A 26334-nucleotide genomic window follows, 5' to 3' on the forward strand; every position below is an offset into this window, starting at 1 on the left:
CCTTGTAATTACCAGTTTGTAACCTAAAAAAAAATTGTCCTCGTAAACCACATAAACATGCCCCCACAAACACACATATTCTTTGTTTTGAACTCACTCACTCACTCACTCACTCAAAAAAAATATGTATTTTGTTCCTGTAGCTCAATTGGTGTAGCATGACACTAGCAACTCATGGTCAAGGGTTTGATTGCTCGGGAATGCATATACTGACAAAATGTATAGTTTGAATGCATTGTAAGTTGCTTCGGTTAGGATTAGAAGGTGGCTTGTACTGATGTCATTGTGGAATCTGGCATTGCTTGAGTAAACTGATGTTGAATTGGCCCATCTGGTTATGGTGAAGTGGGATAGACTGGATGCAGTTATAATATTCTTAAAGTGACTTTGTGTTTAGTATTGTTAATGTCTGGGCCATACTAACTAGCTGAACATTTAAGCATATCTGTATGGACATTAACTCCTGCGGTGTGTGGATTGTACTGTATATTGTATCTTAACTGAAAGCCTCATATAATATCTGTAATTTGTAGCCTCATTAAGCAGATGTGCAGCACTGTTTTGTAAACATTTGTTTCCTTCCATACTTGAAGCAACAGGCTTTTTTTTACTGAGATTTAAAATAGAGGTTACACTAACCAGAACATGATTTGTAGACCTCTGCATTCACTAAAATCATTAACCCACAGACAACTCCTGCATTTATGGCTATATATGATGGTCAATTAATATAAATACATCTGAACTCTGTATAACTAGCTTTCTTTGATTTCATGTGAACATTTACAACACATTATTGAGCTCTCCATCCAGGCCAGCAGGTTCACAACAAACATGTACATGCTCACACACTCACCGTTCTTATGATAGTAAGTGATCTCCACTTTACGTTCCTCTGAACCGAGCAGAGCCTGTGCTACCTGTGCGATGGCATGCCGCTTGGTCAGCTGCCCATGCAGAAAGTCACAGGTGCACGGCTTCTGCATGATGTCTGGTCGAGAAAACCCTGTCATCTCACAGAAGGCATCATTACAATAGATGATGGCACAGTTCTGGACGCGTGCATTGGCTATGACAAATCTCTTGTCTGTAGAATTGAGCAGAAGAGAAAGATACAGTATTTAGATAGGGCAAGGGTGCAAACGTAGCTGTGGTGAAAGGAAAAACCATAGATTATTCTTAAAGTGTCAATAAAAGTAAAGCTAATCCTCAGTTTTTGGCAATCCATACCTGTACATAAGTAAATAGGGGCTGTAATTAAAAGAGTTATTAAAGGGGACATGTCATGAGGAATCAAATTTCCCTTGATATTTTGACATATAAGAGGTCATTCTCTTTATCCCCATTCTCTACTACCGTGACTTCCCTATGTCACTTGTGGTACTCATTAATTCAAGACGGCCTCTATGGCAGCAACATCAACGCCTCCTTTAAAATCATCGCACCCATGGGCCCGCCTACTGGTGTTCACTTGACTTGAAAACAGAGACAGAAAGAAGGACAAAATGCCAACTCTCTGTGGCCTAACTACTCCTGAACACGAAAGGGGATCCATCTGGACTATTTTCAATAATTTGTGTATACAAACATGTACTACACAGATGTCTTTGACTGTTGTCATCTCTCTGGTATGCTTTTAAAAGATGCGGTGTCAAGTTTTCACTCTGAAGAGAAGATGGGTTTCATCAGTTGCTAAGGTTGTTTTGGTTCGGTTGTTTTGTTCCTTAAACTGCTAAACAAACTGTTCTTTCACCTATCAGTGCTATTTTTAATTGTTGGTGTATGTAAATGTGACCAGGCCAATAATAGCCTGCAATTGGAATACATACCCTTAGGGGTCACCCTTGTGAATATGTGTGATGAAGTATCCAAAAGAGAACGTGATGTAGTGTCCGGTGTTAGAGATCCCTATGCACAGGTGTCAGTAGTTGTGTGTGTCGGAGTGGAGAGAAGCGCCATTTATGAGGAATAGAGTGAGAGCTCACTTGTGGTGAGATATATGTTGATAAAACCTTTTAAATGGCATAATTAAATATGAATGTCAACTGATGGTTTCGTACTGGTTGCAGTTGTTTGAGTGAGTTCGTTGGGCAGTCGAAATATTCTACTGTTGCACCGAATTTGTGTTTCTCCGTGTGCAAGAGATCTTCATGGGGCGAGTTTGAAGAGGCCTCCATGACGGAGATTGAGCGTGAGTGTTCATTTAAGATGTTTAAGTTATTTGTGCTATTTGTTACATTTAATGCTGTGATTTCTGAGGGGGAAGTAAATGATTCTTCTTTCTCCTGTAACAAATGATGTTAGAGGGGAGAAGCGAGACACGCGAGCGTACACGTGAATTATTAGTCACGTGACTGTTCCTGTACGGTGCAGCGCTTCATAAAGTGAGTGTCATTTATACTGTTCTCTATGACAAATGCATTAATTGAATTAAGGGAAGATCTGATAAGTGGAAAAGTGTTAAATGTACTGATTTATTCTGATTTGTAAGTATGAGTGGCTTATGTGTATGTATCTTTATTAATCTGTCTATGTTTTATTTTTCTAGAGAACAGTAAAAGCCACTACCGTTGTTTATTAGGGGTTTAATCACTTCCAGAAATAATTTGTGTAATTTGTTTAACTTTTTTTCTTTGTTATTTTGGAACATTGTATTTCCGATATACAATTGTTTTGAGTATTGACATCCTATTAAGGTTTTGTTTTGTTCTTTTGCTGCTGTTGTGAGTTTTTGTGTAAAACGCCTACACACAAACGGGAACCACAGACATTAATGCAGTGTTTTTCTCAAGCGTGGTCGGAAATAAAGAATCCATCTTAGATGTCTTGCTGTGTCTGTGTCTCTTTAACAGGAAGCACGTTTACACGGCCACATAAACAAGCATTAGATGGACGTCTTTGACCATTTTGATTTGTTTCCGCTGATGTGTACCTCAGTGCAGGATGATAACTTGGATGTGTGCATCTTGTGAAGCAGTCATAAAATGAGTCTTTGCCAAGGAACTGTCACTGAAGTATAAGGGGCAGTAACACTATTGGACCCGATTAAAAAAGTAAACAGTTCCATTCATTAATATTCAAACGTCATGTTTGTTTATGATGCTGACACACTGTCTACACCAGGCGCATCTGTTGTCACGACACAGCAGCTTGAGGGTGAGCTATCTAGAAAAAAAACTTTTTCATGATCATAACGTGGATTCTTTTCACAAAATGAATCATAAAATACAATAACAGGGGTAACAGGTGCATATTATGGCCATGTGTCCTAAGGGTCAATGAAGTGACGCTCTCATTTTTGTCCTGATCTATTAAATAAAAATACATTAAAACACAAACCATTTAATTGAATTGACCTCTTCTATGATGAACATTTTTCATTTGCTGACTTTAAATTCATATTTATATATTTTCTGGGGCTTAAAATAAAAAATGTGATGTGTCCAGAGACCATAAAAAAGTTAAAGTATCATAAAAATCTGAAATTCCTGAATAAAGAAATGTTGTCTTGTGCAGAATAACATTTTATTGGTATTTCTTAAAAAAATATTTTTATAAATTATTATTCATTTTTTTAAATGCTTTTGTCCACCAAATCAAAATCTTTGGGTGTAACCATGTAGGTAGCCATTTAATTGCAGGTCAATCAAGGTGTGAATAGAGGACCACCAGATCAAGACCTTGTCATGTTCAGCCCAATCTGCAGACCTGAACCCCATTAAAAACCTGCCATTTAATTTATGTTGACCATAAAAACTATATAACACAGTAAAATAGTGTTTTTCAGTATTTAGTTTTCTGAGATAAACATTGGTACTGAGACTATTAAGTATAGACGGGCCACTACTATTCAAATGAATGGGAGACATTGGAACGCCCAGCAGTCAATGGATGTAGAAAGGAAGATGCTTAAAAAACATTTGATATTTATTTTGATGTGTTTATGAAAACACTTTTAGCACTTTTAAATGTATTCATGTGGTGTAACCTTGAGAAAAATTATTGATATTGTTTTACCAAAAAATGCACAATATTTATAAAAAAAAAAGTCCATGAAAATATTTTTGAAATCTTTTTGGAAATTAATAACAAAAACTTGCGTGTAGTCAAGGTGCAAATAAAGTATTTTAACATTTTTATTTAATGGTTACACCTCATGACATAGTTTAATTATTATTAATATTTTTGTATTATTATTATTATTTTATTTAGAAAATTATATAAAGGTTTTCCAAAAATGTATGAAACCAAATTTGACAAAGATTAAATGTCTGAGAATATGACATACGTGTTTTAAACAAGATTTTTAAAAAGGTTTCTCATTTTAATTTTGGGAGAAATTTTTCAATGACCCTTAAGTAAATGAATTAATAGAATGATGAAATCTATAGTTTACAAGGCTGTTAAGAGACTAATAGTTAGCCTCATTCAACAGTGCAATTAATAAGTAGTACTTACACATACCTGAAGCAGTTAACAGAATACATCTTGCTGTTAAAGTGCTGATGTCAGCTGAGGCTGTTTTACTACTTTTTTAAATGCCCATTTCAATATTCTAATAAATCTCCTCATCAAGACAAGTGCATATCTCTAAAGCATTGAGGTAATTACATCCAAAATTTCCAATCTCATTGGCCGGATCGTATGCAACTTCTTATCAATGATTGGCCAGTTTACATGCCAATCAGAACTTCTTGTCTGATTGGGCGGTTCTTGTCAAGAGTGAATGAAGACACTTTTTGATGTGCAGCGAGCAGAATAGCGGTTCTAATAAGGATTTTTTTTACTGCGTGCATGAAAACTGTGATTAGTACAAGGTTATAAAAACATTCGTGGCTTTTGTTGAAACATCTGCGGCTTAAGCCCGGTAAGCCCACCCCTAGCGCCGCACCTGCTTCCATGGTAGATATCATCATTGATTACAGCGTCCAAAGTGTTAACAGTTATGCTTAAGATGAATAGTGTCATAGATTCGGATATGTGTTGGATGTGCATTGTGTAAACCGTGAAGTACATTTTGAATGTTTTGGTGCTTCTTTATTCTCTTCCGACTGAATTTCTCAAAAATGGCTAAATTTGAGGGGCTGCACGCTGTTAGCCAATCATAACAGAGGGCATTTACATTGAAGATTAAAGGAGGAGTTGAGGTAAAAATTTAGCTTTTCAGAAAGATGGTCAGAGACAAGGTGGAAAATGTAATATGTTACAAAATTATGACTGTTTTGATGGATAAAAAAACTTTACTAACATTATCAGTGGACCTCAGGGAAGATAATGAAACCATAAAAATAGAATTTCATGAACCCTTGAAGCCAAAAAGAGGAGTATTGAGAATTGTAAGACTTTACACTGTGAATGTAGACAAAGACATAACATACATTATTTACATACACGCACAAACAGTACAACAAACTGCTGCATACATCAGCAACTAATACAAGTTTCTCATCCAAATGAAGAAAGGGAAGGAACCTACTTATTGCATTAACTGAAACATGGAATGGTGGAACATTTTAAGGAATATCAGCATTCTTTGTGAACAAATGTACACACTGTAAAAAGTGAAAAGTTCCTATTTATACCTGATCTGACCCTTAAAATTACTTATGTTGGTGCAATGTAATATGGTCAGGTTGATTTAGTAATATTATTTTGACTTTTTGACCAGTTCATTTAGTTTTTACCACATTAAGTACATTTCAAGGTTACCTTACGAAACAGTTTTACATTACAGAAGTGCAGCATGGTCTCATAACACAACGACCCTATACTGTTACCCTGTTACCCTAGAATGCATATGTAACTTCATGCCCCTAAATTCAGATGTGGGTCAAAAAAGACCAAGGTGAAATGGAAGTGTGGCAGCCTGTGGTCTGAGTAAACACATTAACACTCAAACACATAACAAATGGGTAATTAAACGCAGAAATGCTGTTGTGGACAGCTTCCTCTCTAACAGCTAATGGAGTAAGAGTCCAAACACTATCTAAAATCTATTGCCTTGTTAACCACTTATCTAATCAATGTTTACATTAATGAGAAACAATTGCGCAATGGCTAGAAACTAAACAATCTTTGTCTACATATAGACATCAAGGAAAGGCTGAAATAAATCGCAGAGTGCGTGTTTGAGGTAAATTCACACTATACAGAGGAAGGTCATTACCTACCAGTAAAACGATATTGCATTTTATCACACATTTATAGTTTCAACGAAATAAACATGCATAACTGCAACACCTGGAAGGTGATACTTACTTTGACCCTCGAATTTGCGAATAATAATACCGAGAAACGTGTTCTGCGGAGCGACGTGACCCCGTCGCACCGGCATGATTGACGACTGTTTGTGCGCGAGAGCCGCTGGATCGCGCGCCCCTTTGAATCCGCTTGACAAGCTTCACGAGCGCAGCTCGAGGTGACGCGTCTCTTTGTGAGGGGTCATTCCGGCGGACTCTTCTCCTTCTTCCCACCGCTCCCGTTAACGTTATATAGTCGCTTTCCGTGATTCATTTGCTTTTTTTTCGTCACCGGTTGTCGTTCTGTGAAACGAAAGACACGAAAACGAAGCTCTCTGTGATGCTGCTGGTGTGAGCACTATCTCAATCAAATTGAAACTGTCTCTCTGCGAGGGGCCCTTGCACACTGCGCACGACGCTATGTAATACGCACGAGGAGATGGTTTCTGTCGTGCGCGAGCGGAGCGCGGGAGGAGGGAACCGTTCACGCGAATCACTCACCGCAAACCACGTCAAACACCACAGCATGAGGGATTTTATTTTTCCACCTTCAGGATATCCATGACAGTGAACGTAAGAGCTGTTGAGATCAAATTAGGCAGGTCAGTTACTGGATCAATAAATTAAAGAGTGTTTATAAAAAATTGCAATGTTAAAAGTACACTTTATCGTTCCAAATTTAAACGCATTTGAGGTCAATCGATTCGCTCCTTGGGTTGCAAAGTTGTTATTCGCCTTTATGGTGCCTTTGGGGCTGTCCATGGTGCTGGAAATATTCCTGGCGTAATTCATTGTAACTCAAGCAAGAACATTGATCATGTAACCAAAGAAAATATTAGGCAAACTTAGGCAGAGAGTGAAAAAAAAATTATCTAAATGTTATATATACGGTATATAAGCTCAGCAAAAACAACAAAAAAGAAACCCCTTTTTCATGACACTGTATTTTAAAGCTATTTTGTAAAAATACAAATAACTTTACAGATCTTTATTGTAAAGGGATTAAACAATATTTTCCATGCTTGTTCAATCAACCATAACCATAAACAATTAATGAACATGCAACTGTGTAATAGTCATCAAGACACTAACAGCTTACAGACGGCAGGCAATTAAGGTCAGAGTTATAAAAACTTATAACATTAAAGAGACCTTTCTACTGACTCTGAAAAACACCAAAAGAAAAATGCCCAGGGTGCTTGCTCATCTGTGTGAACGTGCTTTTGGCATGTTGCATGGAGGCATGAGGACTGCAGATGTGGCCAGGGCAATAAATTGCAATGTCTGTACTGTGAGATGCACTACAAGCTGATCATCCTTGCAGTGGTAGACCATGTGTAGCAACACCTGCACCAGCAACACCTGCACAGGATCAGTACATCCTAATATCACACCTGTGGGACAGGTACAGGATGGCAGAAACAACTGCCCGAGTACATGGGAATGCAAAATCCCTCCATCAGTGCTCAGACTGCAAGCAGCTGACGAGAAACTGCTTCTTTCAATTAAGGAAAATCTCGAAACTTAGAAATATGGTTTCACAAAATGATTTGGAGCTTATCATTCATGCCTTTGTGTCTTCGCGTTTAGACTATTGCAATAGTTTATTTTCATGCCTAAACCAGAAGGAGCTCTCTCGACTGCAATTACTGCAAAACTCTGCAGCCAGAATTTTAACACGTACAAATAGGAGGTCTCATATATCCCCTATCCTAAAAGAACTTCACTGGCTACCAGTGTTTTATAGGATACATTTAAAATTTTGGTTTTAGTTTTCAGAGCTTTGCATGGTCAGGCACCTCCCTATATTAGTGACTTGATTCAGCGTTATACTCCTGTGCGTGCTTTGAGGTCTGTGGATCAGAACCTGTTGATGGTTCCACGCACTCGCTATCGTACTAGAGGGGACCGATCTTTTCAGGCTGTTGCCTCTAGGTTGTGGAATGACCTCCCACCGTCTATGCGCTCTCTTGACTCTGTTGATGCCTTCAAATGCAGACTAAAGACCCATTTATTTGTTCAGGCTTTTAATTAGCTGCTTGTGGGTTGATATGATCATGTACTGTATATGCTTTTATTGTGTGTATTTTATGATATAAATGTTTTAGTTGTGAAGCACTTTGTGGCCTTATACCTGTGAAAGGTGCTATATAAATAAACTTTTACTTACTTACTTACTTACAGACTGTCCGCAAAAAGACGAGTGAGGCTGGAATGAGGGTTTGTAGGACTGTTGTAAGGCAGGTACGGTGGAGCAGGATAGATTTGGAGGTGGAGGGTCCGTCATGGTCTGGGGCGGTGTGTCACAGCATCATTGGACTGAGCTTGTTGTCATTGCAGGCAATCTCAACGCTGTGCGTTACAGGGAAGACATCCTCTTCCCTCATGTGGTACCCTTCCTGCAGGCTCATCCTGACATGACCCTCCAACATGGGTACACCCCCCCCCCCCTTTGTTCAGGGACATATTATTCCATTTCTGTTAGTCACATGTCTGTGAAACTTATTCAGTTTATGTCTTAGTTGTTGAATCTTTTTATGTTCATACAAATATTAACACATGCTAAGTTTGCTGAAAATAAAAGCAGTTGAAAGTGAGATGAGTTTACAAGTATAAACATCTGGAAAAAAATAAGAGACCACTGCAAAATGATCAGTTCCTCTGGTTTTACTATTTATAGGTATGTGTTTGAGTTAAATTAACATTTTGTTTTATTCTATAAACTACTGACAACATTTCTCCCTAATTCAAAATAAACATATTATCATTTAGAACATTTATTTGCAGAAAATGACAACTGGTCAAAATAACAAAAAGTATGCTACGTTTTCAGACCTCGAATAATGTTCATATTCCTTTTTAAACAACACAATACTAATGTTTTAACATAAGAAGAGTTTAAAAAACAATGATTGGTGGAATAACCCTGATTTTCAATCACAGCTTTCATGCATCTTGGCATGCCAGTCTTTCACATTGCTGTTTTTGTAACTCTATGCCACTCCTGGCACAAACATTCAAGCAGCTCAGCTTTGTTTGATGACTTTGGCCATCCATCTTCCTCTTGATCACAATCCAGAGGTTTTTAATGGGGTTCAGGTCTGCAGATTGGGCTGACCATGACAAGGTCTTGATCTGGTGGTCCTCCATCCACACCTTGATTGACCTGCCTGTGTGGCATATAACGTTGTCCTGCTGGAAAAACCAATCCTCAGAGTTGGGGAACATTGTCAGAGCAGAAGGAAACAAGTTTTCTTCCAGGATAACCTTGTGTATGGCTTGATTCATGCGTCCTTCACAAAGAAAAATATGCCCGATTCCAGCCTTGCTGAAGCACCCTGAGATCATCACCGATCCTCCACCTGGTCATCTAATAGTTAGATGGAGACCTGGAGAGGCCTTCAAGCCACAGTGTCGCACACTCACTGTGAAATTTGGTGGAGGATCGGTGATGATCTGGGGTGCTTCAATCTTCACTATTCCTAAGTTAAAATATTAGATTTGTGTTGTTTAAAAATTTATATGCACTTGTTTTCTTTGCATTATTCAAGGTCTGAAAACTACACCATCACCTGTAAAAACCTGCGTGTTTAAATCCAACACATAAAGCCATACATTTAAACATAAACAGCACGTGCGTGCGTGTGTGTGTGTGTGTGTGTGTGAGCGTGTATTTATCACTTTGTGGGGACCAAATGTCCCCATAAGGATAGTAAAATCCAAAATTTTTGACCTTGTGGGGACATTTTGTCGGTCCCCATTAGGAAAACAGCTTATAAATCATACTAAATTATGTTTTTTGAAAATGTAAAAATGCAGAAAGTTTTCTGTGAGGGTTAGGTTTAGGGGTTGGGTTATGTTTAGGGGATAGAATATAAAGTTTGTACAGTATAAAAACCATTATGTCTATGGAAATTCCCCATAAATCATGGAAACACAACGTGTGTGTGTGTGTGTGTGTGTGTGTGTGTGTGTGTGTGTGTGTGTGTGTGTGTGTGTGTGTGTGTGTGTGTGAGCGTGTATTTATCACTTTGTGGGGACCAAATGTCCCCATAAGGATAGTAAAACCCGAAATTTTTGACCTTGTGGGGACATTTTGTCGGTCCCCATTAGGAAAACAGCTTATAAATCATACTAAATTATGTTTTTTGAAAATGTAAAAATGCAGAAAGTTTTCTGTGAGGATTAGGTTTAGGGGTTGTGTTAGGTTTAGGGGATAGAATATAAAGTTTGTACAGTATAAAAACCATTATGTCTATGGAAAGTCCCCATAAAACATGGAAACACAACATGTGTGTGTGTGTGTGTGTGTGTGTGTGTGTGCGCGTGTCCTCTCACTGGAACACAAAGAAATCACGTCAGGACTTTCAACTACTTAAACGCCGATTACACTGCAATTAAATGTTTGTTAAGAGATCATTACTGCTGGTCCGTGACTTCTGATGTCACGAAACTATGTGGGAAAACCTGCTGAGGGGTGCGATAAAGCTAAACTATATCAGTGCTGGCATCTAGTGGTGGGTATAGATTATAGCCTACTACATAAACACGGGCATTAATGGAATTTATGAGTCTTTCACCGATTGATAGTGCATCGATTCCCTGATGTGCTTGCAAAAACATTAGTCACAAATCTGTCAAGTATATGTACAGTAAACAAAAACTGATTGATATTAGATTCTGATATTGATATTCTTCATGAAACAGACTTCCTTTCCTCTCCGCCAGTTGTCAGGTTTGTTTTGTGTGACTCTGTTTATGTGAATGTGTCAGACATGCTTTAGACTTGAATGTGAATCAGTAAAGCGATAGCTAAACTAGCCCATTCCCTCATTAATATATCACAACAACTCATCAATATTCAACTGCATGCATCAGTATTCACAAGAATGAACATTAGAAAGTGAAACAGACCCCTGTGGTAACCTAAGCTGTAATGGAGAGGTTTATTGGCAAAGTGCATAAGGTGCCAACATGTGTGTATGAGTGAGCATTTGTGCAATGGTGCATGTTGTTCATTCATGAGACATTGAAACATCAAAAAGTAGTCAGTGAAAATACTGACAATCCGGAACTGATGACGGTTAACAGATGACGATCCTCCTTTCCAAATGTTAACCAGTTTGAACTAATAAAAGAATGGTTAATAATGTTCTTATTAAAGTGGCAGTGCTATGGGTGGGTAATATACCAGTTGCAGTGTTACCAGATCTCACAAAAGAAACAAGGCACCTGCTTTGAAAAAACAAGCTCAAAATGATTGATTGTGTCACTCAAAATAAGCAAAAATAAGCAATAAAATGTTTGCCCATGTAGGGGAATTTTCAGGGTAGCCTATATAATGTAATGTCTTTTCAATACGTTTATTTTTAACATTAAATATATCCCCAAAAATATTTTGAGTTTTTATTTGGCCACCTAAAATGAATTACAGTAATAGCCTAAATCTCTCTGTCCTTCACACAAACACACACACACACACACACACACACACACACACACACACACACACACACACACACACACACACACACGCTGCATGGGCGTGCTTGGATTAAATGTCACCTTTTGTGGGCTGAATAATTTAACATTGTTTTTTTTAACTAGCAGAGTCCTTCAGAATTTAAGCACATGCTTATGTGAAAGCTAAAAAGAAAGAAGCCTAATTTGTCAGGCAAAAGAAAGTTGAAAAATGTATGTGTTAAAAAAACATTGGAGCAAAAATTTGCAGTTATTAACTGGTTACCATCATTTTAAAATAATGTTTTCACTCCAGGAAAATTGTAATGGATTTCGGTCTCGGTTCCGGGATACGTTCTTGTGGAGCGGAGGGGGGCGGGGCCGGTCGGAATATCGCGCGCCCGGTCCCCAATCAGCCTGATGAGGCTAGCGAGGATAAAGGCGGCGGTGACGATTGTTCGAGAGAGAGAATTACGGACATGTCCGTCATGTGTGTTTATGTTTGTGCTTTGAGTTTTATTAAATATGATTTATGTTGACTAGTCGGTTCTCGCCTCCTCCTTTCCCATCCTTTAACTGTTTTACATTGGTGCTGAAACCCGGAAGGAGGAGGGATGCCCGTCGCAGAGTCCTCGACACTGCCGTCCACCCAGGGGCGCCGCTGCCATCTGCCGGGGACGGAGTAGCCCGACCGCCGGATGCGGGTACGGCCGCCGTCCAGCGGGCAAGTGGGGACTGGATACCCGACCGCCTGGAGCGAGGAGCCGCTGCCGGGCGGAGGAGTGCCCTGCCGTCCCCAGAGACGCGGAGGGGTCGAGGGAAGACCGCCGTCCGCAGGGGAGGAGGGAAGAAACTCTCCGACCGCCCGAGCGGTAGAGCTGCTGCCAGGGGCGGAGGAGTGTCCCCATTTGCCGCCAGAAAGCGGAGGCGCGTTCTACCCGCTGGGGTCGGCGGTTTCACTCCGGTTCGCCGGGGTTGGAGCGGCTGTCGTCCGCCTGAGTGTGGAGGAGTGTTCGAGGACCACGCGACGGTACATCAGAGAACCGGTGAGTGAGCTTTTTCTCTCTCTCCTCTCTCTCTCCCTGTCGCACCGTGTTGGCCTTTTCCCTCGCCTATTTTGTTTTTTTTTGTTGTTGTTGTTGTTGTTGTTGTTGTCTTCCCCTCCTGTCTCCTCCCAGGGCGAGGAAGGCGGGGATGACCCACGCGGAGCATAAGGTACACCCGCCCCAGGGATGGGGGGGTGTACGTCATGCCGGTGGCACCCGGCCTGAGATAACGCCAGGAGGAGTGTGGAGCGGAGGGGGCGGGCCGGTCGGAATATCAGCGCCCGGTCCCCAATCAGCCTGATGAGGCTAGCGAGGGATAAAGGCGGCGGTGACGATTGTTCGAGAGAGAGAGAATTACGGACATGTCCGTCATGTGTGTTTATGTTTGTGCTTTGAGTTTTATTAAATATGATTTATGTTGACTAGCCGGTTCTCGCCTCCTCCTTGCCCATCCTTCAACTGTTTTACAGTTCTGCAGATTTTTTTGGTTTGTTTTCGGTTTTCATTCCTTGAACTGCTTTACAGTAAATCCCTGCTGACGATAACAATCCTCGCATTTCTCGAAATATAAACACATACAAAATTCCTACCATTTCAATGATCTCTGTCAATTACTAACATCTAGTGTGCTAGATAGAAAGGGAGGATGATTAGGTTAATTTCCGGTGTGTCATTATTTCGCTAAACATTTATGAGCAAATTAATAAATAAAGCATGGATTAAAATGAAATTGAAAAATATTTTGTGACTTCCTTAGTTTACACCAAACGTCTAACTGCAACTTTAGATCAAACTTATTTACTATCTTTTGTATGTCCTGTTACCTTGATAGATAGATAGATAGATAGACAGACAGACAGACAGACAGATAGACAGACAGACAGAATGCCAGACAGACAGACAAACAGACAGACAGACAGACAGATAGATAGACAGACAGACAGACAGATAGATAGATAGATAGACAGACAGACAGACAGACAGATAGACAGACTGAATGACAGACAGACAGACAGACAGAACGACAGACAGACAGACTGAACGACAGACAGACAGACAGACAGATAGATAGCATGCATAACACAGTACACAAATACATAATGTATACAAAGGGAACCTTTTTCTGAGGAATTATATCTTTGTCTGTGAACTTTTATCATTTATTTACATGTACATTTGCTACACCAGCTTACCTTAAAGGGATAGATCACCCAAAAATGAAAATTCTCTAATCATTTACTTTCTTTCTTCTGCTGAACTCAAATTAAGATTTTTAGAAGAATTTCTCAGCTCTTTTAATCCATACAATGCATGTGAATGAAAATGTTGAAGCTCCAAAAATCACAGAAGTCAGCATAAAAGTAATCCATACGACACCAGTGGTTAAATCAATATCTTCAGAACAGTTTTGATCTGTTGTGGGTGAGAAACAGATCCATATTTAAATCCTTTTTACTATAAATTCTCCTCCTTGGTCAGTCAATCTCCACTTTAACTTTCACATTCTTCTTCTTGTGTTTTTGGTGTTTCACATTCTTCATGCATATTGCCCCCTTCTGGACAGGGAGAATAATTTCTAGGAAAAACTGACTTAAAATATAAAAAATATTAAATATTTCTCACCCATCATAACCTTTCTGAAGACATGGATTTTTAATAATTTGTGTTCTACAGAAGAAAGAATGTCATACACATTGGGGATAGCATGAGGATGAGTAAATGATGAAATAATTGTCCTTTTTGGATGAACTATCCCTTTAAAGGGTGAATATTCTGTCATGGGCAATGAGGTTTCCCATATTGTGCAGTACCCCTTTCAACAGCAGATGGCAGCACATTTACATCTATTAAACCTACCCAACGTTTTTAAAGTCATGTTTCACTTGAGAACAGACATTGATAGTCGTATTAGTTCACTGACTAAAACAGACAAGGGGTGCTGAGTTCGCTGTCAATGAACCACTGCAGGTATCAGATCTAAAAGTTTTTTATATTTAAATGTATGTTACATTAATTAAACACAACACTTTATTTTCATTGCGCAGTTAGTTTATTAACATGACATATGCATAGCTTGAACATTTCATATGACATTTTCTTCAGTATCATTCCTTATCTAATGAATCTGAATAATTAAGTGTCTCTGGTTAAATAGAATGAACTGTTTTGGCTGCGCTGTTGGAAGAGGCACAGCCACAGTAAGGAAGAAATCGAAGATAACTAAATTATTCAGGATTGAGGTGTTAGCTTATCTTCCCTTCATTCACATCATTTCAAACAAACAGGCACAAACACCCACACATAAGACTTGCACTTCAATTTCCAACTCATAGTTAATTGAAAATATTTATTATAATTGAATGGATTTCATTTAATTCCTGTCTAGTTAAAAACAATGGTAAAAATAATAAATGTATAATTAATTCATTTTCCATTAAAAAAGTATTTTTAAAGTTTGATTGACAACAGTTTAATTGAATCTTCTCCTTTTAAAGTAGAGCATAATTAAGTGCACCCTTCAAAAGTCTAAGAAATGACAGTACATCCTTAATATTCTTTCATTAACGTGAGTAATAGTCGTCATTTGTTACTGAATCACAGTTTGTCTCTCTTGACAACTCAGAAATCCATGTCTTATTCCCATTCTTTTGATTATGCTGCCCAAATTCTGCAATGTAGGGTATAAATGTGAATTCCTCCAAAATATTATTAACAAATGATTACACCTGCAGTTGTAATGATCATATTAAGTGCAAGACTACAGGGAATTTTGATACTTTTAAAAATCCAGTTGTCCTTTTAAAATCCAAGACATTTTAAAATAAACTAGTGAAGAAAAACAAGTGATTAAAAAACTGAGGAGAAAAAAATCATGAAAGAAATGGTCCAAAAATATACACAGAGAATATATTGATTTCCTTTATACACTGACAAAATGGGTAACCTGCAATTGTTACCTTACAAAAAACTATTTCCACTTGTTCCAATCCATAAAATCTACAGTACTTTCATCAGTGTAACTTCATTTTGAGGTTTATTTTAGAATAAATCGAATTAATTTAGATGTTAACACATTAAGTAAAAATAAAAACTGTTTTTTAGTATACATTGATTTTAAAAATTGTATCTAAAATCTTAATGTTGATTTAATAAAAGTTCAAGGACATGTTAAATGCATGTCAACTAAATGCTGCAGCATTATTTAATTCATAAACCAGGGTTTGCAAAGGAATGGAAAACCTGGAAATATCAGGGAATTAAAAAATATAGATTTTTCAGGCTTGGCAAATTATGGAAATGTAAGTGCAGTTTAGTTCTAGCGGGAAGACTAGCAGCTGTATATCATCGCACCATTAGCTGGGTAATTCCCAGCCAATCACATGTAAGCCGTTGCTTTATAAGTCTGCTCACAATCTAACACATTGCTGTTTCAGTGTGCAAACACGGCAACCTCCACCACCCCACCACCACCAGTTGAGTCCTGTCCTGCACGGGGGTAGCCTCCTCGCTCCTGCCTCCTCTCTCCAGCAGGATATGACGGTTCCGTGTACAACTTCTTTGGACTGTCAGATGGGGCCTACGCCAAAGAGAGACAATACATTTCTGTTTTATATTCATAAATAAATGTCATCTTAAATCTCACTCAAGTCTGCAAGTCTTCCTGATAGAAATTCAAATCTTAAAAGTCATGTAAATTTCTATGGTGACCATACATTTCTAGTTATGGTTAGCTCTAAAATAATGCATAGAAATTGCCCTTTGTGAGTGCAGTCACTGGAAAAATATCATTCCGGTAATCTTCTGTTAAAACTTGTGTATTATTTGAACTGTAAACTTGTCATGGTCCTGTTAAGTTTGTCAGTTTGTTCTGTTGTTTTGTTCTTTATCTTCCTTGTGTGTCTCAGGCACTGCTGGCATGCGTGATCAGTGTTTTCATGGGAACACTGATTGTTCCCATTGGAATGCTGATCATGCCACTGCTGCTAGCATGCTGGCAGCACCTGTTTCACTGCCTACTTAAACCCTTCGTTGTGTCATGATCTTTGCTAGATTGTTGTTGTGTGTTCAAGTAGTTGGTCCTGTCTCATGTATCTATATTGGTTGCCCATCTCTACCTGTGTGCCTGGAGTGTGGTTACCTTAGTTTGCTGTGCACTTGTTCTCTCTACACACACGACTTTTCAATGGAGGATTCCTCATGTATCTGCTCCTTACTACCATGATGCATACTCACGCCTACAAAAACATACTGCATTCGGTGCCAGGTTCTCCATGCTTTGCTAGCTCTGATGAATTGATAATTTATCGTCAATAAATTCTGTGAACTGTTCCTCTTCTCTTCGGTCACTTTTTCTCCTTCTGAAGAAACTCTATAAAAAATAATTTAGCCTATTTTTAAGATTTACACATTTCTATTATTTTGAAATTGAAATATGCAAATATTACAATTATTTTTTGAATTAAGTTTTTAAAATCATTTTAGGGTTCATGGTGTCACATTGGCATGGCAACAGAGTCATAAAATTGGACACGTTACATAACTTCACACAGATAAGGTTTGTAAGCGGTTTTATCACATTCAAATCATGTAGAAGTCACACACATATTGTTGATGTCTTGATGTTATACTTGAGTGATTATTTTAACGTTTATAGATTGGCCCCATTCACTTTCATTGTATTGTAAGTGCCTTACTGTAACACATTTTTGCTTTGTTAATGAAAAGGAGGAACAAGTCAAATGGTTTTTTTTTTGTAATCAACATTATGCCACAAATGCTAAATGGGGACTTACCATAGACTTCTATAGTTTTCAGCATATGTAAAGCTTAATATAATTAATACAGTACAGACTAACCCTAACCAACACCCTTACCCTATAACACTAATTAAAAACAGTTTTCATTTAAGAACTATAATAATAATAAAATATTTATATATATATATATAATTCTTTCCAAATGAACACATCCCTGTTCTCTGAATGAAGGTCTTATTGAGTTTGTTTTTGTCCCATTACTTTATCCAAATGTACACACACACACACACACACACACACACACACACACACACACACACACACACACACACACACACATGCTGGTGTGGCTATCCTTATGAGGACTCTCCATAGACAGAATGATTTTTATATTGTATGAACCCTAACCCTAAACCTAACCCTCACAAAAAACGTTCTGCATTTTTACATTTTCCAAAAAAAAACCATAGTTTAGTATGTTTTTTTAAACGATTTGAATCATGGGGACACTAGAAATGTCCTCATAAACATAGGCAGAAATCGCGGGGGTCGGGGGTCAGGACCCCCATCTGAGGGTTGTCCCCCCCGTAAAATATCATTAAAATATGTGTATTGTAAATAATATAATGATATATTCTTAAAATAATTGTTTAAGAAATAAAATAATACAAATGCAAACGGGGCAACAACAAAAAACCCCTTGGTGTCCCCTTCAAAAATTGCTCTTGAGAATTGTTATGTTTATTGTCCCCCCCAACATTTTGATGAAATTTTCGCCCCTGCTCATAAACCACATTTAATGTGTAATACCCTTGTAATTACCAGATTGTAACCTAAAACAAAGTCCTTGTAAACCATCCAACCCGCCCACACACACACACACACACAAACTCACACTGTAACTTTACATTTACAGCTGTGGTTATTAACTACTTTGTCCGACACTAAAACTTTGAAGCTCTGATTTTTAAAGGTTGTCCATCCTTAATACGCTTCCTGTTTAACCCACATGATCAGCCAATCGGAACACAGCTTAATGAATCCCCTGCAAGGTTAATTTGCTCAGTAATGCCATTAAACGGATATATAGAAACAGTTTCTCCTCTAAATACCAATTCATTACATCTACGCTTATTAAGACCGAGGACTATGAAATTATGGCCAGCATCGCCACTTTAAGAGTCATTAGCTCCACACTTTTGTATTTTCCTTGGTGAAGCTTGCATGTGAAACCGAAAAGGGATGGAAGTTCCTTCCACTGAACACCTATAATTACTTCTCTCAATAACCTTCCATCCAAACCTCATATTTTCATAATTTGGGCCCACATTTGCATCTTTCCATCCCTCCATTGCACATTTAGTCAAGGTCTGTGAGTGGGCCGACCCAAGTAAATGAAGTGATTAACGAAAGAACTCTTCCCAACTGAGGGGTTTGTATAAATGAATTCACGGCATAAAAAAAGGGATTTAATACAGAAAAAAAAACCTAATTATCCCTAACCACTCACTTTTTATTAGTGTTCTTTATGCAAGGTTGTAGCATTTCTCTCTATCCCAGAATTTCCCACTTCAAAATGTATAGGTTATGTGTGTCTAATGTTAAGCTTTCAATTTAATTTTCAGCCCCTCATCCTCAATTAGATTTCTCTACCTGAGAAGGCATGTGTGTCTGTAAGTGTGTGTATATGCTGGGGATCCATGTAGGCTTGATTAGAATGATGCTATTGTGGTTTGAAGGGTGGTAATTACACTGCATCTCTCTCTTCCTCTCTCTTGGTCACCCACATGTGCTGATTATAATAGATCATAGATTCTTTTTTATTGGCTTTTGTTTTATAGAGCCGATTAAACAATAATAACAATAAAAGATGCAATTAATTGCAAAGGTAATTAATGGTAGTTGCGATGGCCATCAGTGTGTGTTTTCACCAATGCAATTTCATAATTACCTACCGCACGCACATGTTCGGAGAGCTCGAGAGCTTTGATAGATGTGTAACGTCAAAGTGCTAAAATGGAGGCGAATTAAACTCATAATGTAATTAAACAAAACTGCTATGCATAATTATTAGCGGAAAGCTGATTGCAAAAGCTGGGGGTGTAATAATGTCAAACTTGGTGCTGGCTGAGGACATTAAGCGTGAAGATAATAACAGTCTTTTGGAAACGCATTAAATTGACATCCTTATCGACACAAGTTATTAAAGTGGTTTGGATAAGTTGTCTCTCTAAGATTCAAAGATACTGTGTGGCATTTTTGTCTATACTGAAACAAGCGGAAGGGGATTTGTGCATATTCTCCGGGGTTAGTCTGAGATTGGCTTTCCAAAGCGTAGGAAACCGAATCGTCCATTCTGAACACAGAGGCAGAGAGACTGTTCAGCCGCCAACCCCACTTGACTTTCTTGGAGAGAGCTCTTTTTTTTGTCTCCCTCCCTCATTTTCGTTCTCTCTTTCTCACACACACGCCGCTGACATGCATATTGACCCTGAAGTTGTGTGTGCTCACTGAATTCAGATGGTATGCTAATTTACAGAGCACAGAGCACTTTGCGTGTGCTCTCTAGTGTAGTGGCTGGGCTATCTTGACTCGTTACTATTCACTGGTCACTGCATAAGCGTCCACACTAAGCAATTATGAAGGTGAAACAAAGCCTTCACTTGGTCTACAGAACTCAAGTATGGAGGTACTTTGAATGCCACATGTGACTGAGACAAGCATGTGGTTTATATGTTGAGATTTAGATGAGGAGACTTGCCTGGTTAAATAAGCCTACATGTACAGAACATACAAGAAGATGTACAGATTTTTTATCAGTGTCTAAGTCTCACAAGAGACACAGTAATTTGAGAGTAAGGGCGCTTGCACACTAGAGAAAGCTCTGACAGTGTCTGACAGATTGGAATGCGGAAGATCCATTTTGAGATTTTGGATAGAGCCAGGTCAGTTTGAAATCTAGAGGGAATGTTGCCAGTTGGAATACCGAAACCACAACTGGACACACCTCTCTGAAATGCACCTGGGTCAACAGATTCCTTACTTAAGTCGCAGTCAAACTACACTTCGTGCTGCGTTTCCAACCATTCATATGCATCTTAACACTGGAGACCAGAAACACAAGCTCATGTGAAGAAAATACTTGTGAGAGACTTTTCTGGACAATTGACTCACAAGACTTTCCTTTCTTGACACGACCCCAAAGTTAAAGTTTAGTGAACTTTCACCTGCAAAATTGTGTGATGAACAGAAGATCGAAAACATTTGGCTTAATACAAAGAACATATTTCAAAGCGGAATATTTTCATTGTAGCAGGACAGTGAGTAGATGATATATTTAACATTTTGAACATAATATTTTTTGGCATTTGTAATGTATTATTTACTAAAGGAATAGTTCACACAAAAATGAAAATTCTCACATCATGTACACACCCTCTTGCCATTCCAGAGGTGTTTGACTTTCTTTCTTCAGCAGAACACAAACAAAGATGTGTAGAAGAATATCTCAGTTCTGTAGGTCCATACAATGCAAGTAAATGTGATTAGACCTTAGTAGCTCCAAAAATCACATAAAGGAAACAAAGAAGTAATCCATAAGACTCCAGTGGATAAATCCATATATTCAGAATATAATAGGTGTGGGTGAGAAACAGATCCTTTTCTTTACTCAAATCTCCACTTTCACTTTTACATCTGAACATGTTTAGTTTAAATTTCTCATCTGAGATTTAGAGTAAAAAAGGAGTTAAATATTGTTCCCTATCTGTCACTCATTCAACGTTGTGTCGATGAGTTGACACTAGGGGTCGTTCTTGCAGAGCCCAGATATCTCTGATCTTGAGAAAAGGCCAATGGAAATTGGCGTGTGGAATTTGCATGCCACTCCCCCGGACATATGGGTATAAAAGGAGTGATGCTGCAAACACACATCAGATATCTTCTTCGGAGCCGAGCGAGCAAGTTCACAGAGCTGAATTCCTCTGCCACCTCCATTCATCTCTCTACTCTGTTGGATCTACGGCACATTCCAGCGGTCCTCCCCCTCGCACACCACGGTTGTACTGAGCAAATACCCCTGGGCACTTCAGCAGCAGAAAACTACGGAGTGAACAACTTTGTTTATATATATATATTTATACCTGCGTATACATACATATATATATATATATATATATATATATATATATATATATATATATATATATATATATATATATAAACACATAAAAGAGTTTAATTTCCTCTAAAAGGGTGGCGCAACAGTGGCGCAAACGGTAGACCTGAAGGACGCATACCTCCATGTCTGATTCTTCCTCAACACAGACCCTTTCTCCGGTTTGCCTTTGAGGGTCAGGCATATCAGTACAAAATCCCTCCCTTCGGCCTGTCCTTGTCCCCTCGCGCCTTTACGAAAGTCGCAGAGGCAGCCCTTGCCCCGCTAAGGGAAGTGGGCGTCCACATCCTGAACTATCTCGATGACTGGCTAATCCTAGCTCGCTCGCAGGACATGTTGTGTGCCCACAGGGACCTGGTGCCCTGGCACCTCAGCCACTCCGGGCTTCTGGTCAACTGGGAAAAGAGCAAGCTCGCCCTGGTTCAGAGCATCTCTTTTCTCAGTATGGAGTAGACTCGGTCTCAATGACGGCGCGCCTCACCAACGAGCGTGCGTAGTCAGTGCTGAACTGTCCGCATGTGTTCAAACAGAACACGTTGGTCCTACTGAAATCCTTTCAGAGGGCCCTCTGTCCTTGGACACCGTTTTTATAGTAACTCCCACCCCCTTGGGTAAGATCTAGCACGACGCCACTTGGTAAAGACCGTGTGTTGTATACTCCTAACCGGTAAAGACCGTGTGTTGTATTCCATCTACCCCCAACTCCCCCTCCCCCGGGCTGGGTGTGGTCTCCCCGGTGTCCTCCTCTTTGGTGGGACACCCCCCAGCTTGGACCATATATTTGGCCCACAGCTGAACGATTTCGTTCCTTTTGGGGAGAACAATAGAGAGAAGGCCACGGCTGGGCCAGCCAGTCCTTATACTCCTGAGCAGTTTGCCGTTCCCCTAGGTGCAGGGGACCGCTTCATGCCTGCCAGTGTGTTGGGGGTAGTTATGTGACGGCTTGCTGCACTGGCTACGAGGCACACACAGAGGTCTGCCCAGTCTCGCACCGCCAGTCTGCGTAACTCGGTTCAGGTCTTGTGGCTTTTTCCATTGGGACCCCTAGTGTCAACTCATCGACACAACGTCCAGTGAGTGACAGATAGGGAAGGTCTCGGTTACTGACTCAACCTCCGTTCCCTGATGGAGGGAACGAGACGTTGTGTCCCTCCTGCCACAACACTGAACCAACCGCTGAAATGTCCGGGTCTTTGGCTCGGCTCCTCAGTGCGATACCTGATGTGTGCGTCACTTCTTTTATACCCGTATGTTCCGGGGAGTGGCATGCAAATTCCACACGGCAATTTCCATTGGCCTTTTCTCAAGATCATAGATGTCTGGACTCCGCAGGAGCGACCTCATCAAAGGGCCAGGATTCAAACTCGCACCACCCATATGAGCACCATGGCACAATGTTTTGAAACATGAGCACTAACCATTATGCCATGGTTTTAATTGCTAAACTCCTTTTTAAAGGCTATATTGAACACATAATGTTGAAATTCTGAGATCACTAGTAAAAATACTTCTACAGTGCAATTTTTTTCATTTCAAATAATTTCATCAGCATAAGAGTTTGAGTGAAAAGTTAAACTGATAAATTGACAAATTTCTTCCCCCTTTTACTTTAACAACAGCAACCACTCGAGCTGCGATTTCATCATGGAATTTTGTACAGAGTTCGCATGGTCACAGATTGATTGCTGCCCTTGAAACAGCGCAGAATCATAAATATTTCCTCCAATATATATTCTCCATTTTATGCAATAACTTTTCTTTCTTTTAAATTTGTCTAAATACTAAAACTGTTTATTTTCAGGTTTAAATGGCAAAAACAAATCCCAGATTTTCATTGTGTTCTCAAACTTTTGGACCCTATTGTACTGCATATGATCTATTTCTAAACCATTTGTTTCCGTAAAAAGTACAGGGCATATTGCTAAATAAAAGCACTCTGAGAGACAGAATACGCATAAATAAAGATATGATTAACTTGTATTTGTGAGTCATAGGGAATGAACCGATAGATGGATCTGTTTTACAGGCCCACATAAAAGCAATATATTTCATACTGTAAGTACCTGTTGAGTTATGGCCACTGACTCAAGGTCAGCCTGTCAGAATGTTCTCTTCTCAGATGGCATTTACAGAGAGAGAGGGGGAGATAAAAAGGTGGAGGTACTGTCGCAGAGATCGTCTGTTGAATCGTGGGCTTGGAAATCAGTAGCGACAACAAGCCTTTACCAACAGAAGGGTATCTGAAATTCTATATTTATAAAGATATAATATTTTTATGCACATATTCACATGAAACATTGAGCAAGAAAGAGAGTGAGAGAATGGGATCGTAAAAATAATAACAAATGTGTGAAGGGTAAGCAAATGGTGTGTGTATGTGCATGTGCATGTGCGTGTGCATGTGTGTGTGTTTTGAAATGATCTCACTATGTTGGATTAAAGCAATAATGAAGCACGCTCAGACCATTAGCTGTATAATGTGTCTCCAGAGAGGGACTATGCATCATACGCATAGACACACGGCCAGCATTATAGAACAAGAAGCTGCTACATTAAAGCTATTTGTATTTCAGTGGGTTACACTTCACTCTTTACCTCATTCTCAGACAATCAGATGAAGCACCAGGGAGGAGAAATGCTAAAGTGCAGGAAGGAAGTAACAGACACAGTGGGACCTTAAAACTCAAACATGATCAGTGGTGTGTGGTGGACTTCTGAAATGAGGAGGCAAAGTCCAGGGTAAACTAATGTTCCTGTTCCAGTTGATATTTACAAAGTTTCAGCTTTTAATTTATAGTTTACCCAAAAATGAAAATTCTCTCATTATTTACTCACCTTCATGATGTCTCAGGTGTGTATGACTTTCTATTCTTCAGCAGAACACATCTGTGTTAAAATAAATATCTCAGCTCAGTAGGTCCTTAAAATGCAATTGAATGACGATTTCTCTTTTGAAGCTCCAAAAATCACAGGCAGTCAGCATAAACATCATCCATACAACTCTGGATAAATTAATGTCTTCTAAAGCAATACATTCACTTTTGGTGTGAAAAATATCCATATTTAAGTACTTTTTAACTATAATCCAACACTTCAGGAGAGGGTGGAGTCCAAGTGGTCTCTCGCGTGACATATTAACATTGCCATAATACCGGCATAATCTCACGTTCTCCACTCGGTTGAGACATCCAGGATAAGCACACAAACACACCTTTGTGAATACAGAAACAGATAAATACAGATCTAAACCAAATCGACACGTGCATCATTTTCTCACATGTTTCAAATGCAAATGCGATGAAAATGCATCACACACGCATAACGCTGCAGAACAGAAGCATGAATTAGAGTTTAAAAAAGTACTTAAACGTTTATCATTTTCACACCAAAAGCAATTGTGTCGCTTTAGAAGACATTAATTTGTCGTTATGTCATATGGATGACATTTATGCTGACTGTCTGTAATTTTTGGAGCTTCAAAAAGTGAAATCGCCATCCACTTGCATTTTAAGGACCTACTGAGCTGAGATATTTTGTATTTTTCTTCAAATTTGTTCTGTTGAAGAAAGAAAATCATTCACAGCTGGGATATCATGAGGAAGAGTAAATAATGAGAGACCCAATCAAATCAAATATTTTTTAACACTGTATCAACAGAAATAACTACAATAATACAGTAACAAAACATATTGTTTGTAGCTTTTAAAGTTATTGCTATATTTTGTTGATCTATGATTATTAATAATGTGATACATATTATCATATTTATATTATGATTCATTTCAAATTAGATTTTGACATGGCCACAAGTAAAGATGTCAGAGTAGGAGAATTATTCCATCCATCTCCACCAAATTGACTCATTCAGGCTCAAGGAACTCTTCTGTATTTCAGGTCAGTGTTGTGCTGAAATCTGACTGCCCACCAGATTTTGACTCCCTGCTACCTGATTGGCCCTAAAGCTCACACCTAACCCGAGCCCATCTCTACACCTACTCCTAAACAAAAGGGTACCAGGAAGTCAAAATTCAGCACTACACCAGTGTAACAGATAAAGGACGGGCAAGGAAGATTCAGGAACTGGCTGAACAGTAAACATAAAGTTTAATAAGAAACATAAACAAACACAAACACACATGCATGAGTCTCTCTCTCTCTCTCTCTCTCTCTCTCTTCTCGAACTGGTGCCTCCAGCTTCCCTTTATCATCAAGGCCCGGCCACGCCCTCGTCACACTCCTCCCCTGACTGATTCAGGCCAGGGTGTCACCGGTCTGACCAACTCCCCCATCTCTGGAGGGGAGGTGCTGCCGTCAGCTGGAGGTCCACCCCACCTCCTGTGAACCTGGGGGAGAGACGAGGAGAGGCATGGGAGAGGGAAAGGGCGAGCGGAGATACAGAGAGAGAGAAAGAGAGAGAGAGAGAGAGAGAGAGGAGAGAGAGAAGAACTTGCTCGCCGGCTCCCAGACATATTGTTGCCGGTCCTCAACCTCTCCTCCACCTTCTGGCGGATGCCAGCTCACTCCTCCCCTGGTGGACGGCAGCGAGTCCTCCGGCTCCTGGTGGACGGAACTGCTCCTCACCTTCTTTGGTGGAAGGCAGTGGTTCCTCCAGCTCTCAGCAGCCATCAGCGACCCCTCCGTCCCCAGGCAGATGG

The 26334-nt window shown here is 39.4% G+C and overlaps 1 protein-coding gene and 1 long non-coding RNA gene across 2 annotated transcripts in view; one reads left to right on the forward strand and one right to left on the reverse strand.

Moving 5' to 3' along the window:
- Positions 1-6630, reverse strand: part of LOC127653991 (potassium voltage-gated channel subfamily H member 7-like) — a 118672-nt gene extending 112042 nt beyond the window's left edge. The window contains exons 1-2 of the mRNA XM_052140896.1: positions 6259-6630; positions 857-1087 (exon numbers count right to left, since the gene is read on the reverse strand). Of these exons, the coding sequence (XP_051996856.1) occupies positions 857-1087; positions 6259-6334 (307 nt within the window). The 5' untranslated portion in view covers positions 6335-6630. The remainder of the gene's footprint in view (positions 1-856; positions 1088-6258) is intronic.
- LOC127653992 (uncharacterized) lies at positions 1884-17043 on the forward strand. The gene is made up of 4 exons (XR_007971884.1): positions 1884-1990; positions 2070-2191; positions 2305-2384; positions 16180-17043. It is a non-coding gene; the product is annotated as an uncharacterized LOC127653992 (long non-coding RNA).
- The last annotated feature ends 9291 nt before the right edge of the window (positions 17044-26334 follow it).

This window comes from Xyrauchen texanus, chromosome 13 (assembly GCF_025860055.1).
Source record: "Xyrauchen texanus isolate HMW12.3.18 chromosome 13, RBS_HiC_50CHRs, whole genome shotgun sequence".
Lineage (NCBI taxonomy): Eukaryota > Metazoa > Chordata > Actinopteri > Cypriniformes > Catostomidae > Xyrauchen > Xyrauchen texanus.